Raw genomic sequence first — 13,933 nt, 5'->3', positions numbered from 1 at the left:
GCGACATCAAGTTCTTGTAATAGCAAACGGTTATTTTTGATAATCACTCATTAGCTCTGATTCCTATGATTTTTTCAATATTATCGGCATTTGTGTGGATATTTCACATCATCAATGGATTATCATTGTTTTTGTAACTCTTTTTGCTTTACATGTCCTATACACTTACCAGTATTATTACAGTGCATTTTGTCTCATTATTTGTAAACTTGGATGAATAAAATATTACATTATGTCATAAGTGCAAGGATATCCCCTAGGAAACTGTTTATAATAAATTATCATCCATTTTTATTTTTTGGAAGGATTTTCATAACATGGATTGCCATATTGTAATAAGCATAAAACATGTTGGTGTTCAACCTCAGTGACTACACTAGTTTGATACCTTCGACATAGTGTCTCATTGGCTAGATGTTTCACATAACATTTTTAAATGGGTTGATAATGTAATATATGTTAATGTAATGACTGAATTTTTTTTTTTGTCTTTTGCAACTTGTAAATACCAGTTTTAAAATGTTTTCAGGTTGATAGATGTTGTTGCATTATATTTGTAGTCATGTTTCCTGTGGAATATTACCTACTACCTACATTTGATAATGCAATGCTAATAAAAGTAGACATGGAAAGCTTTTATCCACACAAACTGCTCAACTAATGACCTCACGAGAACAAATTGAAATGCCCATAATTTTTCATTGCTTGGATCCTGGCCATTGCTTAATATTTTTGTAATTTCTATCTGGCAGTAAACAAATCTAATTCTTGCATATTTTCAATTGACTGACAATGAACATAGATTACAGGCACAAACATTGAAATAAATGGCTAAGTCCACATTCATGTCATTTAATCAGTGAAAGTGAAAATATGTGGCAATGGTGGATGACAGATGTTTTTTCATTTGAGCATTATAATAATCCACAGCAGACCTTAACTTTTGGCAAAAACTTATTTAAAGTTTTTCGTGAGAAAGGAAGTTAAAGAACAATACTATTTAATCTCATTTTTAAAAACAGTATTGATTTTACCAATTTTAATATCCTACTGAGATTAGGATGGACTTAAGCAAAGAAACAATGTCTTTTATGATCCAAGCAAGGGACACCAGAATATTTTCTCTGATACCAATGCCACTTTGGCCTTTTTATGCTGGTGATATAGCTGGTATTGAATGCCTTTTCCAGCTGTTGATCTCAAAAACAAAATCCATTGAAAAATGCAGACTTTCAGACTTTTCATTCAAATCCATTAATGAGCAAGGGGGGTATCGAGATGGTGCGGGGGCTAACATACTGGCTTCCCACCCAGAGGGCGCGGGTTCAAATCCCAGCGGTGTTGAATATTTTTCAGAGGTATCTCGATCCCTACTTGAGGTGCTTTGTGGAGGGCACTTTGAGTGAGTACGCTGTCTGTCGGATGGGACGTTAAGCTGCGGACCCCTTGGCGCCTTTTGTAAAGAGTAGGCTAATGCCAATGCCGGGTTTCTCTCCACCCTTCATCCTTTCCTGTCCATCCCCTATGGCGCAAATGGCCTCAGTTGTCGGTCGCCTCCCATAAAAACTACTATGAGCAAGGGCCAACCATGGTATTTAGACCAACTGAAATACTGTCCCACAAAAAACAATGAGGTAACAAAATAAATACATATTTGCCTGGAAATAATGAACAGTTAGGCTGAGACAGTCCAAATCTGTGTGCTTGGTCATAAAATAGAGATGCAAATTCAGTATTTTCATGTTTCTGCAGATGCTGAATCACTTCTAGTAATCAAATGACCGCTGTGGGTACCATGAATAAGTCTCACTATCACTCATGTATTTTGCATGTGAATTATAGGACAATTAATGGTGCTTTGGGTATTTTAAATTTGAAATTCATTGTACAAGATTATGAATTGGTTCATGCTTCAGATTAAGAACATTTTATTATTTATCTGTAATGTCATTTCAGAGCTACTATAGAGCAGGATCAATAATGAGTAACTTCCCTGATGAAGATCCAGATGAATTATCTAGTTATATGGTTGATGCCCTAGTGAGAGATGTAAAACAAGCCAAGAAAGATTTTCTTAGAAGAATAAATTTGTCTAATTTGACTAATATTTTTGACAATATTGAGGATGAAGATGCTGAAAAATACATCAGTTTATTTCTGTCTGAAAATACACAAATATTTCCAGTGTCATGGGTAAGTTAAATTAAGTGAAGTATTGCTATTTATTATACATATGAATGGCTTTCAGCCCTGAGTGCCACCGTATAAAATGGCAGCATTATGCCCCCTCATCAGTCCTGCAAAATATTGTGATGAGTGGCAGCATAACACTTGTATGTATTATTAAAAGTAAAAAATTGAAAATTTATTGAAAAAGTAAGGTAAAAATTACCCATATTACATAGCATTTATCATTATATAAACAAGGTTTAAAAAACACTTCTTCAGGGTTTCAAGTGGATTTTCAAATTTGCTGGCAAATGATGTGGCCACTCTTGAGTTTGGTTACATTTGTAGCATTTTAGCCCAACATTCCTCTTGTATTTTTGCAAACGTCTTCTGGAGTGAAGATACTTGCTGTGATGTGAGAGAAAGATTGACTCATAATGCTGTACTTAAAGCTAGCATCAAAAGCCAACACAGAACCTAAGAATCACTGCAAAAACCTATGCTTGCTAGCAAAGTGAAAAATTTGGCTCTGAAAGTTACTTTGTACTGGGCCATATTTCAAAAACAGATTTAAAAAAAGATTGTGGTTGTTAAGTGTATTTGGTAATAGAAATGCTAATTTTTCAAGGCGAGATGAAAGATTGGTGAGACATTCTCTTTACTTCATTGCATAATTCATATCTCTTTAATCACGTCTACCTTCAGAATGCACTTATGCTCATAAGATCATGTGGTGTCAATGTTAAAAATTGTTACCAATTATTGAAAATTAATGAAGTTAATAGTGATATTAATGCATTTTATTATTTTTATTCAATAGGTGTTTGATGTTATACCTCAATATGGCATATTGAATCCAAAACAATCGTTGGATGCCACTATATTATTTAGAGGCCATGTACCGATTAAGGCATCTGCTACACTGACTCTTGATGTAACCTGTGGTGCTTCAGAAATAATTCTTCTAGCTGGCAAAAGTTTTCCTGTTTCATATTCATTGGATAAAACATTTATTAAGTTCAAAGAAAATGCAAGTATTCCTGAGGCAATCCTTAGTTTATTATGATATTATTGATTAGTATCTTGATTCAGTGAAAGAACAAATCATTATATACTTAGGTAAATGTTTTTATTGTATTCTTAATTTATTTTCTTGTTCAAGAGATTCAGAGTCAGAGTTTTATAAAATTTTTATTATGTAAATTAGAATGTGATGTGTTCAACGCAATAAGTTTATATTCTTTTATTTCCATCTCTCGTCTACTTACTTGTGTGCTTAACCTTGGAATTTCCACTGTTCTGTGATGGCTCCAATTGAGGTTATTTCATTATATGTTGCATATTTTTGCATGCATCTTCCAAGCAAATCTAGGGTTTGTTGTAAAATCACTTCTTAACAGGTTTGTTAACAACTCATGATCCTGTAGTGAAAATATTCTGGAACAACTTGTAGCATGCTTAAATTTACAAAAAATAATATGTACACTGCTGCTTTGTTTTAATTCCATTTGGAATATTGAAATGTGTCATATTTCAGTCCTAACTTCTTAAAATAAGAGCTGAAGAGTAAATCTTAGCACCCTCATGCTTGTAGTTCAAGTCACGATACATTATTATTTTTTTACTATCCGAGTAGTAGTTATTTAATAATTAGTGATTTATTAGTATTGTTTTAACTGCCTAGGGCCTGTTAATTTGCGTTAAAGACTGGAAGATCATCTCATTATATTCAGGGATAAAACTGGAGTATTAATGAGTTACTTTTAAGGTTAATAAGAGTATTTTTTCTATGTTATTCCTTGCCACTTCAACCTTATTTAGATATTTTGCCTGGTTTGTAATGACAAAATAAAACTAACCAATAGAGGAGATTGCGGATTTAAATATGTGATAGATTTCAGTAAAAATTATTTCAATCGACCAAAATCCCAATTCTATGAAGAGCCTAATTTATTTGAATTGGAACCCAGTTCAGGCTATGTAGAAGGTAAGCTCAAAATAATATTTTCAATGAAATTATTTTATTCAGAATTTCATTGTTGTACGTGCACACTATCCTAGTTGTGTTATTAATTAATATTATTAATTTTAATTGAAGGCCATTCAACACTAGTAATAGAAGTTTCTTGTTTCCCTGGAAAATTTGGTCATTTTATGGGTGATTGCTGGCTATGTATACCTGCCATGGAGCCTATTCACATCAATGTCTTTGGATGTGGGTTATTACCTCAAGTGTTTTTACATCTTCCCAAGGTAACATTACTATAACACTTAAATTAAATTCAGTTGAAATGATATTTTGTTAAGGATGCAGTCTCAACTAAATATATCAATCATAATACATAATAATATTTTTTTAATGTTCATAGTGGTAAGCCAAATGACAGCATAGAACTGTCACGTTGTTTTAGATATTTGATGACGTTTCACAATCAATTTTAATGATTAAAATCTAGATATAATATTGCTTAAAATAATATCTTTCATACTGCTGCCATGTGTCTGAATGCCTTATCTTAATTCATGATATCAGATACACTAACTTAATATTGTTGCATTATCAACATCTTTATGTATGATAAAAATTTGCAAATGTTGTGTAATACATATAATTAGTAATATACAAGGTCTGTGCATAAAAATATGAGACTGGTCATTCTATATGTGAACTGGTTGATGGATCATAATCAGTGAGGTATTGCCTTCTAGTGGTGTATGTTAGAAGTAAAACAACTCATTACTTGCGGTCTTATCTGGACTTTTCTCTGCACAACAGTAATTCCTATCTGAGCTTGCACACACTTGCTGTACAAATTTGTGTGTTGGTGAGAATGCAGGTGTTACAGAAGTTGCCCTTGTGCATTGAATTTTGTTTTAACCTCAGAAAAGTTCAACTGAAACTTGCAATGATTCCAGAGGCATTCAGCAATGAATTTATGAGTTGGGCAAAATATTTTCATTGGTACAAGCACTTCCAGTCTGGATAAATCTTGAGCGATGAAGAACTGAGAAATGGATAACCATTGGTGTTAACATACACCAATTCTTTTTGAGAAATATTCCCTAGATAGAGTATTCGTTGCCATATTGCAGGAGGATCTTTTAAATATTTGGGGCTATAAATGTTGCTTAAGGCTATTTTTGTAAGTTTCTTTCAGTGAAGTGTATTTATTTGATGTTCTGGATAGTCATTGTGAATTGGCTATCATTTTAATCACACTAAGTTCCTTATTTATATTGAATTCTGCCAGAATCCAACAAATAAATGTCAGAATAAATGTCAAAATGTCAATAAAAAATAAAAATAAATGTCAGAATCCAATATTTATTCTGAGACATAAAGAGAGGATAAAATAACGCAAAATATGTGTAAAGAATAAGAACATAACATCCCTCTTTGCGAAGCACCTCTTCGGAAGTGACCACAAAAGTGACTTTGCGACTAAAATTCTCCCACTCTCCACTCCTAGATCTACCACCCTTCTAAGTCAATGATTGACACCAAAAGATATAATTCTCTTTTCCTTCCACCTACATTTTAACTTCTTTACCCCTCCACCCTCCCTCTCTGATCAACTCTCCCCTCTCCAACTCAGAAGGTATATATACCAAGTTCACTTCTATAAGGACCATCTGATGATGACGTTCAACGTCAAAACCTGGGTCAAGTTTTAAATAAAGTGTGTGGAAAAGTTAACAATTTCATTTCATTTCAATATGTTATGCAAATTCCATAAACTTATGCCGTGGACTACAAGCATTTTAAAATAAAATCAAGTGTTTATCCAAACAGTCTCATCTTTTTTTGGAGAGAACTTACATGCTGTTGGCTCTCAAACATTCTCTTATTGTGCATGACCTTAGATTGTTTATTTTTGTTCATTATTATTCTTTTTTTCTCAAGTGGTAATGTCCTCTGGAGTTCTCCCCAGTTTCTCAAGATTTTTCAAATTCAGAAGAAAGCTATAAGGTCTATGTGTAATGCTCAGTATAAGGTTCACTGCTGGCCACTAACTAAAAAACTTTGACCCTGTACTGTGCCATCCATATGTCTTCAATGATGTAGCTTTTGTGAAAGAAAACATTACTTTATTTGTAAATAATGGTAATTACCATAATCACAACCACAAGAAAATTAGTAATTTGCCTATTGTGCAATAAAAAAGTTTGTTCTGGAGACCCAAAGTAAAGTGTATTAAGTTATACAATGCTCTTCCATCACATTTAGAAGTCATGATATCACTGTTATTATTTTAAAGGCAGATATATGAATTCGTTCTTGAGAAGTGGCCTTATGATGTGAATGAAGTTTTCAAGTTCCATGAATAATACAGGGTTCGTCCGGAAAATAAATGTACTGAGCTCAGGAAAAAAAATGTATTACACTTTTACATATCTTAAGCTAATATTCCTCAAAATAGGACCCTTGTGAGTCGATACACTTGTTCCAGCGGCGTTCCCATTCCTGGAACGCTCCCGCGAAGGCATCATCGGGAACCTCTCGAAGACACGTCGTCACGGCCTCTTTGACGGCGTCCAAAGTCCCGTATCGCGTTCCTTTCAAACTCCTCTTTATCTTCGGGAACAGAAAGAAGTCCGGTGGTGCCAAGTCCGGGCTGTAGGGCGGGTGCGGCTGCGTTGCCACGCCGTGCTTGGCCAAGAATTCCGACACGACAAGCGCGGTGTGAGACGGCGCATTGTCGTGATGCAGCCGCCAGATGTTTTTGATCGCTGGCCGGACGCGGGCGACTCGTTTTCGAAGCCTGTCGAGCACTTGGACGTAAAATGAAGCATTTACAGTTTGTCGTTCAGGTACAAATTCGTAGTGGACGACTCCCCTTTTGTCAAAAAAGACAATGAGCATCGCCTTGATCCGAGAGTTGCTCATGCGAGCTTTGTTTTGACGGGGTGATGATGGGGTGTGCCATTCCGCACTTTGTCTCTTCGACTCCGGGTCGTACTCAAAGATCCACGTCTCGTCACCCGAAACAACGTTCTCTAAAAAATGTGGATCATTTTTGCAGTGATCCGCAAGTTGTGTCGCGATTTCCAAACGATTGAGTCTTTGATCATCACTGAGCACTTTCGGCACCAACTTTGCACACATTTTTCGCATCTGTAATTGCTCCCTAATAATCTCGTGCACTATTGTTTTTGGCACATTACACTGCTCTGCTATCATCCGAACACTAAGACGACGATCAGAGTTCAGTACATCGCGAACTTTTCGCACATTTTCGTCGGTGAGTGTCGTTGATGGGCGTCCAGGCCGTGGTTCGTCGTCGACCTCTTCTCTGCCCTCCACGAACATCTTGTGCCACCGAAAGATCATGTTTCTGGACATGGCTAACTCCCCGTAAGCCTGGTTAATCATACCGACAGTTTCGGTTGACGATTTCCCAAGCTTTACCGCAAATTTGATGGAATAACGCTGCTCCAAAAACTTCGGCATCGCGTTCCGTGACGTGGGTCGAGCGTGGAGGTTCGCGTTAACAGAGCTCCTCACTACACCACAGCTCAGAGCCGACTGCCTTTTTCAGCGTCGCTTGCCAACATACCCCCCTCCAATCACAGCCCGTCAGAGCGGTGCTGGGCGCACCTGGAGCGGCGGGAAAAAATCAGTACACTTATTTTCCGGACGAACCCTGTATATGTTCCTCTGTCTATTATGTGTTGTGAAATTATAGAATGTCCAATGCATGTAACCCTATGTCTCTGGTATATATTTAAATATTATGGGAATATTTTATTTACTACAGGACCTCAGTTTTTGCTTTTGTCAAGAATGGTCTCCTATTCCAGAATACAATGGTATATCATGTATAGGAGATGACTGGATGAAGGACAAGACCAGTCATAGTATTGATTGGACAATGTTTTTCACTCCAGATCCTGAAAATATTCATGAAATGAACTGGGTTTGGATTTCATTTGAGGTAATTTTGAACTTGAAAAAATGTGATGTTATGATAATCGTAATATTTATTCAGCATTTGAAAAATTTAACATTTGTTTGTTTTTCAAAGCAAAGTAATTGCAAACAGTGTAATCAATCTTCCTGGGAGCAGATGCAGACTCTGACCAAAATTTAGTTGTTATGAAATGAAAGATAAGGCCGGGGTGGCAGGTTAGGAAATGAAATGTAGAAGCATTAAATGGATTGACAAGGAAGGAGTATCAGCAGGCTGTAGAGAAAATCAGGGATGCTGGTAAAGTGCTGGGTACTATCGAAGAAATATGTGAAAGTATCAAGAAAGGGTTGTCTAAAGCCGCCAAAGACACTATTGGAACTGTTAACGCTAGAAGGACTAGGAAACCATGGATCACGGATGAGATGATTACAAAGATGGATGAGCGGCAAAAATGGAAGAATGTAAATACAGAATTAGGCAAAATGAAGTACAAAGAATTAAACAATAAATTGAGGTGGGCAACAAATAAAGCAAAAGAAGCATGGTGGAAAATGCAGTGCCAGGGTATGGAAAGTTTGCTGAGGGAGGGTGAAATTGGTGCCCTGTATAGCAAAGTTAAATCTTTATCGGGAAGTAAGAAAGGGAGATCTATGTGAACAGTTAGAGATAAGGAGGGTACAATTAGTGCACTGTACAAAAAAGTTAAAACACTATCAGGAAGTAAGAAGGGAAAATCGGTATTAGCAGTTAGAGATAAGTCAGGTAAAGTAATAGTTGAAACAGAAAATATCCAAAAGAGATTGAAGGAATATATAAAATTGCTTGGAAAAGAACTTAGGTCAACAAGCTTGGACATAGAAAGAGAATGTGACGTAGATGAAGATACCTTAGGCTCAGGCATACATGTCTCTGAGACAGAAAGAGCATTAAGGGAGATGAAATCAAATACGGGCATGGGGGTTGACAACATTCCGACCTAACTACTAAAAGGTTTAAGAAATTGTGGGAGAAAGAGTGTACATGTAAATGGACTGATTCATAGCATCTTTGAGGAAGGAATCTGGCCAGAAGACTTAGTGAGATCAGTGTTATTTCCTATTCCAAAAAAGGTAAAGACTGCATCATGTGAGGACGACAGAACAATAAATTTGAAACCCATGCAGCTAAGATTGTTAAAGTTGCTCTCAGGATTATCAAAAAAAGATAGAGAGTAGGGCAAACGATTACTTAGGGGATGATCAGTTTGGGTTTAGGAAGGGAAGAGGCATGCATGATGCCATTGCAGTAATGAGGTCACTAGCCGAGAGGAATATAGAATACAATCAGGAAGTATTTGCCCATTTCGTAGATTTTGAAAAGGCGTTCGATAGAGTGAATTCGAAAAAACTAATCAGTATTATGCAGAAAATAGGAATAGATTGAAAGGACATGAGGCTAATCCGCAACCTGTGCATGTCTCAGACTGCCCAGGTGCAGGTGGGAAACGGGGAGTCCAGATGGGCAGTGTTAGGAAGAGGTGTAATTTTGCCCATTATCACAGTTGCTGTTCAACCTGTATGCAGAGGAAATGATTAATGAGGCATGGGAAGAACTGGAGGTAGGAATGAAAGTTGGAGGAGAATTGGTGAAATCAGTTAGGTTTGCTGATGACCAAGCTTTAGTTTGTCAGTCAGCCAAGAGGTTCTAAGCATTGCTTAGTGAATTGGAAGTTCAGTGCAACAGGTATGGGATGAGAATCAATATTAATAAAACAAAGGTTATGTGATTTTCTAGGAAGAAAAGGCTAAGCTAAAGATTAAAATAAGAGGGCAAAAACTAGAGCAGGTAGAACAGTTTACGTATCTCGGAAGTGTTTTGGACCAACACAGTCAAAGGAGTAGGGATGTAAGGAGAAGAATTGTGCTAGGCAAAGAGGCTTTCACACGGAGGAGGGAGTTGATGACAGGGACGATGAGTAAGGATATTAAGAAAAGACTCGAAAAAACTTTGATATATAGCGTAGCTATGTATGGCACGGAAATGTGATCATTGAAGCAGGAGGATGGATGTAGATTGGAGGCTTTTGAAATGTGGGTGTGGAGAAGAATGGAAAAGGTGAAATGGACCGAAATGAAAACAAATGAGGAAGTATTAGGTATGGTGGGCGAGGAGAGGGGTTTGCTGGAAGAATTCTGAAGGAAGCAGAAAAAGTGGATGAAGGGCATATTGTTTAGCAGTGGGATGTTGAAGACTGTAATTGAGGGGAGAATGCTAGGCAAATAAGGAAAGGGCAGGAATAGGATGGGGATGCTTGATGGGATGAAGGGAGGAAGGAAGTACTCAGAGATGAATAGGGAATTGATGTAGAGTAGGTTGCTGGATTGTGTTTTCTTATGAGATATGTATTCAGTAGTTGTGTCCATCCTAAACCTGCCTTAACCAGTAGATTACTTAATAATAATAATATATATTGTTAAAATATATTAAACTGCATGCATGGTAAATCAAAAACTTACATAGACTTACTAATACTAATTGACAAACACTTACAACAAACTTACAACTCACACAAATCAAATGGTTAACAAAAATATAGAATGGCTTAAAATTTGGTGTCTTCACCTTATAAAACCTCATTACCAAATAAAATGTATGTCTCAAGAAAAACTGCAATATTTTTGAAAAATTTTTACCACTTCCATAAAATATCCTAGCATACCTAGGGAGCTTGTGGAAAAGTCCCTTCCAAGCAGGTTCTGAGAATGTAGTGGAAATTAAGCCTGCAAAAATGTTTATAAGTATTATCCTTGTTCCTTTAGTAGTAATAATGAAAATTTATACATTCATTTTATTATGATTAAATAAATATCAAATAACAGAATGGTTAATTGTGTGTCTTATATGATGTTTAATAAATGACATTATCATTATTAAAAATAGGAAATGTAGTACTGTAATGGCCATATGAAAGAGGGCCTGAACCTACCAAGAAATCTAATCAAGAGATTGATTCTCAAATAAATTGTATACCCAGGATTTCAATTCCACTGGATACTGAGATCTAGGACACATTCATAAGATTTTCTCAGGATTTGAAATTTCCGTACAACTTAATAAATAAGGAAGTCGCTACATAATATTTTATTTTCAGTTGTGAAACATTACTAGCCGAAACATTTGGGATGGAGAAGAAATTATTTTTCTTGGCCTTGCAAAAAGTCTCATAAATTGAAAATGAATCCCAGGATTTCTGTTCTTTGCATATTCAGAAGCATTCATTTCCAGGATCAGAATTGAATCTCAGGATTGGCAGATTGTAGAAAATCCTGGAATATTCATGGGTCCTAGGGTTTTGGGGTCAAATGTGCAAATGTATCCAAATCAACGTCAAACATGTGCCAGTGTATTAAGTCTGTGCTTGGCACATAAGTAATTTTCCTGCATACCACTTCGTTTGCTTGTAGCCTACTACAGCCATTCCATTTATGTGTTCCCCAAAATAACCCAAAAAGACAAAATCTAAGCTATTATTTCAGTTCTATATTAATATCAAAATAGTATGATATTAAAGTCATGAAATAGAAATGTAAGGATATCAATTGAGGATTGACTTTGTACGGGGTAAATTCTGTCTTGAATTTGGAATTCTGTCAAAATAATATATTGTTTATTGTATGATTTTATATAAATACTGTAATAATAAATAAAGTACCCTTCAGGCTTTTGGAAGGAAATAGCAATTTGGCAGCTGATTTACTTAGGAAGTTGTGATGTGTAAATGTTACTATTATACATCAAAGAGAAGAAAAGCGTTAATGAAAAACTGAGCTTTGCTTTGTAGAAGTTATGTTCTCTTAAATTCATTTATTTAGTGTATGGAAACAATTAATAAAAAACCTCATTCATATTGATGTAAGTTTTTATGGTAATAGTACTCTTGATAAGTTAAAGGACATTTTTCAAAACTCTTACACTTAAAAAATTTCCATTTTCCAAATCAAACTACTATTTATAAAAATTTGGGGCTAGTTCCTGCATCTTAGTTCCAAGTAATACTTCAATTCTTGCTCTGGTTTTGACTGTTACTAAATTCTCACTGTAAGTGACACACAACTAGACTCATGCTCTTTATCTCAAAGAACATTAAATCTTTTATCATTTCTTTAAAAACCTTGCATCTGACCTTCTACGGTAAAATGGCGGTGAGATAATCTTCATTGCAGGAGTTTTGGACTATTATAACAAATTAATACAGGTCTGTGGGTATTCAATGTTTGGTTAGAGTTTGAACTGAAATCAAACCCATTGCAAGTATATTTCATATGTAGTTCCACGGAGAAATTCACCCCTGCCTCCTCCACGTGGACTTTATCCCTACCTCCCCTCGAGGATGAATTCACTGCTCATTTTATCTCAGAAATTTTATGATGATGATAATGTTATTCATTCTTGCAGTATGCTTGGGTTCAGCTACAATAACAAAATCAAGCCTTTTATATAAGAGATTTCAATCTGGTTTTAATTCTCTAGGCATTGGCCCACAATTGGATTCTCTCTGCAGTGAGTTCCAAAAATGGGTGTCATTCTTTGTAAACAAACCTGGTCCACACTGATGGGTTCAATTCTGTTACATTCCGTAGTGAAAAAGATGTATACCATTTCACTAGAATTGTAGTATTCTTTTTATAATGCTCATGCTAATTTTGTGGTATTTTTGTATCCCTACTTTTTAATATCAAGTGTTTGTTGGTGTTATTCTCTTTAATATCTACATTATATTTATCATGATCGATGAAAAACATTCTGACATATTTCCAATAATGCTAACCTTTTAGATGTGAAATTAGTCCCTCCTCTACATTTTTCTACTGATATTGTTGCCTTCTTTACAGGATGAATTCCCAAGTAATGCCGATATCTGTCTGGCTATAGAACGGGAGCTTGCTAAGCAATTTATACATGAGAACCCATGGTGTGCTTGGGAATATTTATCAGCCCAAAGGGCCACTTCTATCAAGGGATTGAAGGGATCTCCTTACGCTATTAGTAAGTTATAGACTAAGATACATAATGTAGTTTCAGTAGATAAATTCAATACAGATATAAAATTGGGAAGCAAAACTAGAAGAGGAGGAGTTTTGTTAGTTTTGTCCAGAATGGTGGAAGGAGCAAACAGATAATAGCAAAATCAAACAAAGAAGCTGTTTAACTGGAAGAAAAGTCTGCTAGCGGTCAGAAATGTGATCCTGGCAAAAACATTTCATTAAGCTATAGAGCCTATTGCAGGAGCCTGCTTTTCAGTGACTGCAAGTCAGGGAAAAAAGGGCGGCTTAAAGGAAAAGATTGGATAAGATAATCATAAAGGTCAAATCAAACAATAAAATAATGCACGTATAAGTTCTAAATGAATGATACAAAAAAAAGTCTAATGAAAATACTAAAAATAATGAATGATTACCAATAACATATAAAGACACAATGAAGACGTTTGGTGAGGAAAAGGTATGCAGAAAGAGCTATTAAGGAAGACATGTATGAAATTAATAATGGTAGACATGCAAGAAATAAGTTGTCATAAACTGGCTAATGACTAATTCTTTAATGCACTCCTTCCTTTACCCTATTAATGCTGCCCTGTTTATCTTTTTCCAAAATAACTTACAATTCTCTTTTGAGGCATTCTTGATTTTTTTACTTACTTGTTATTGCTATACCTATACTTAAATGACTTCTATATTCATTCTTTCTTTTCCATTTATTCACTACATGCACTTTGGCCTGAGCTTCCTTGATTTAAAGAGCAACCATTCTAAATGTCATGTATGTGCTGACCATTTCCATTTTCAAAAAAGAGAATAGATATTTATTTTTTT

The 13,933-nt window shown here is 35.5% G+C and overlaps 1 protein-coding gene across 1 annotated transcript in view; it reads left to right on the top strand.

The window, feature by feature from the left end:
- The window catches only part of LOC139694120 (hydrocephalus-inducing protein-like), a 95,847-nt gene that overhangs the window by 27,997 nt on the left and 53,917 nt on the right, over positions 1-13,933 (top strand). Inside the window, exons 14-17 of the mRNA XM_071592550.1 lie at positions 1,957-2,193; positions 2,990-3,203; positions 7,972-8,105; positions 12,953-13,106. Of these exons, the coding sequence (XP_071448651.1) occupies positions 1,957-2,193; positions 2,990-3,203; positions 7,972-8,105; positions 12,953-13,106 (739 nt within the window). The remainder of the gene's footprint in view (positions 1-1,956; positions 2,194-2,989; positions 3,204-7,971; positions 8,106-12,952; positions 13,107-13,933) is intronic.

The sequence above is a fragment of the Hetaerina americana genome, unplaced genomic scaffold (genome assembly GCF_022747635.1).
Source record: "Hetaerina americana unplaced genomic scaffold, ioHetAmer1.1.p SCAF_5, whole genome shotgun sequence".
Lineage (NCBI taxonomy): Eukaryota > Metazoa > Arthropoda > Insecta > Odonata > Calopterygidae > Hetaerina > Hetaerina americana.
The sequence above is the reverse complement of the archived record's forward strand: the minus strand, read 5'-3'. Positions and strand labels throughout refer to the sequence as shown.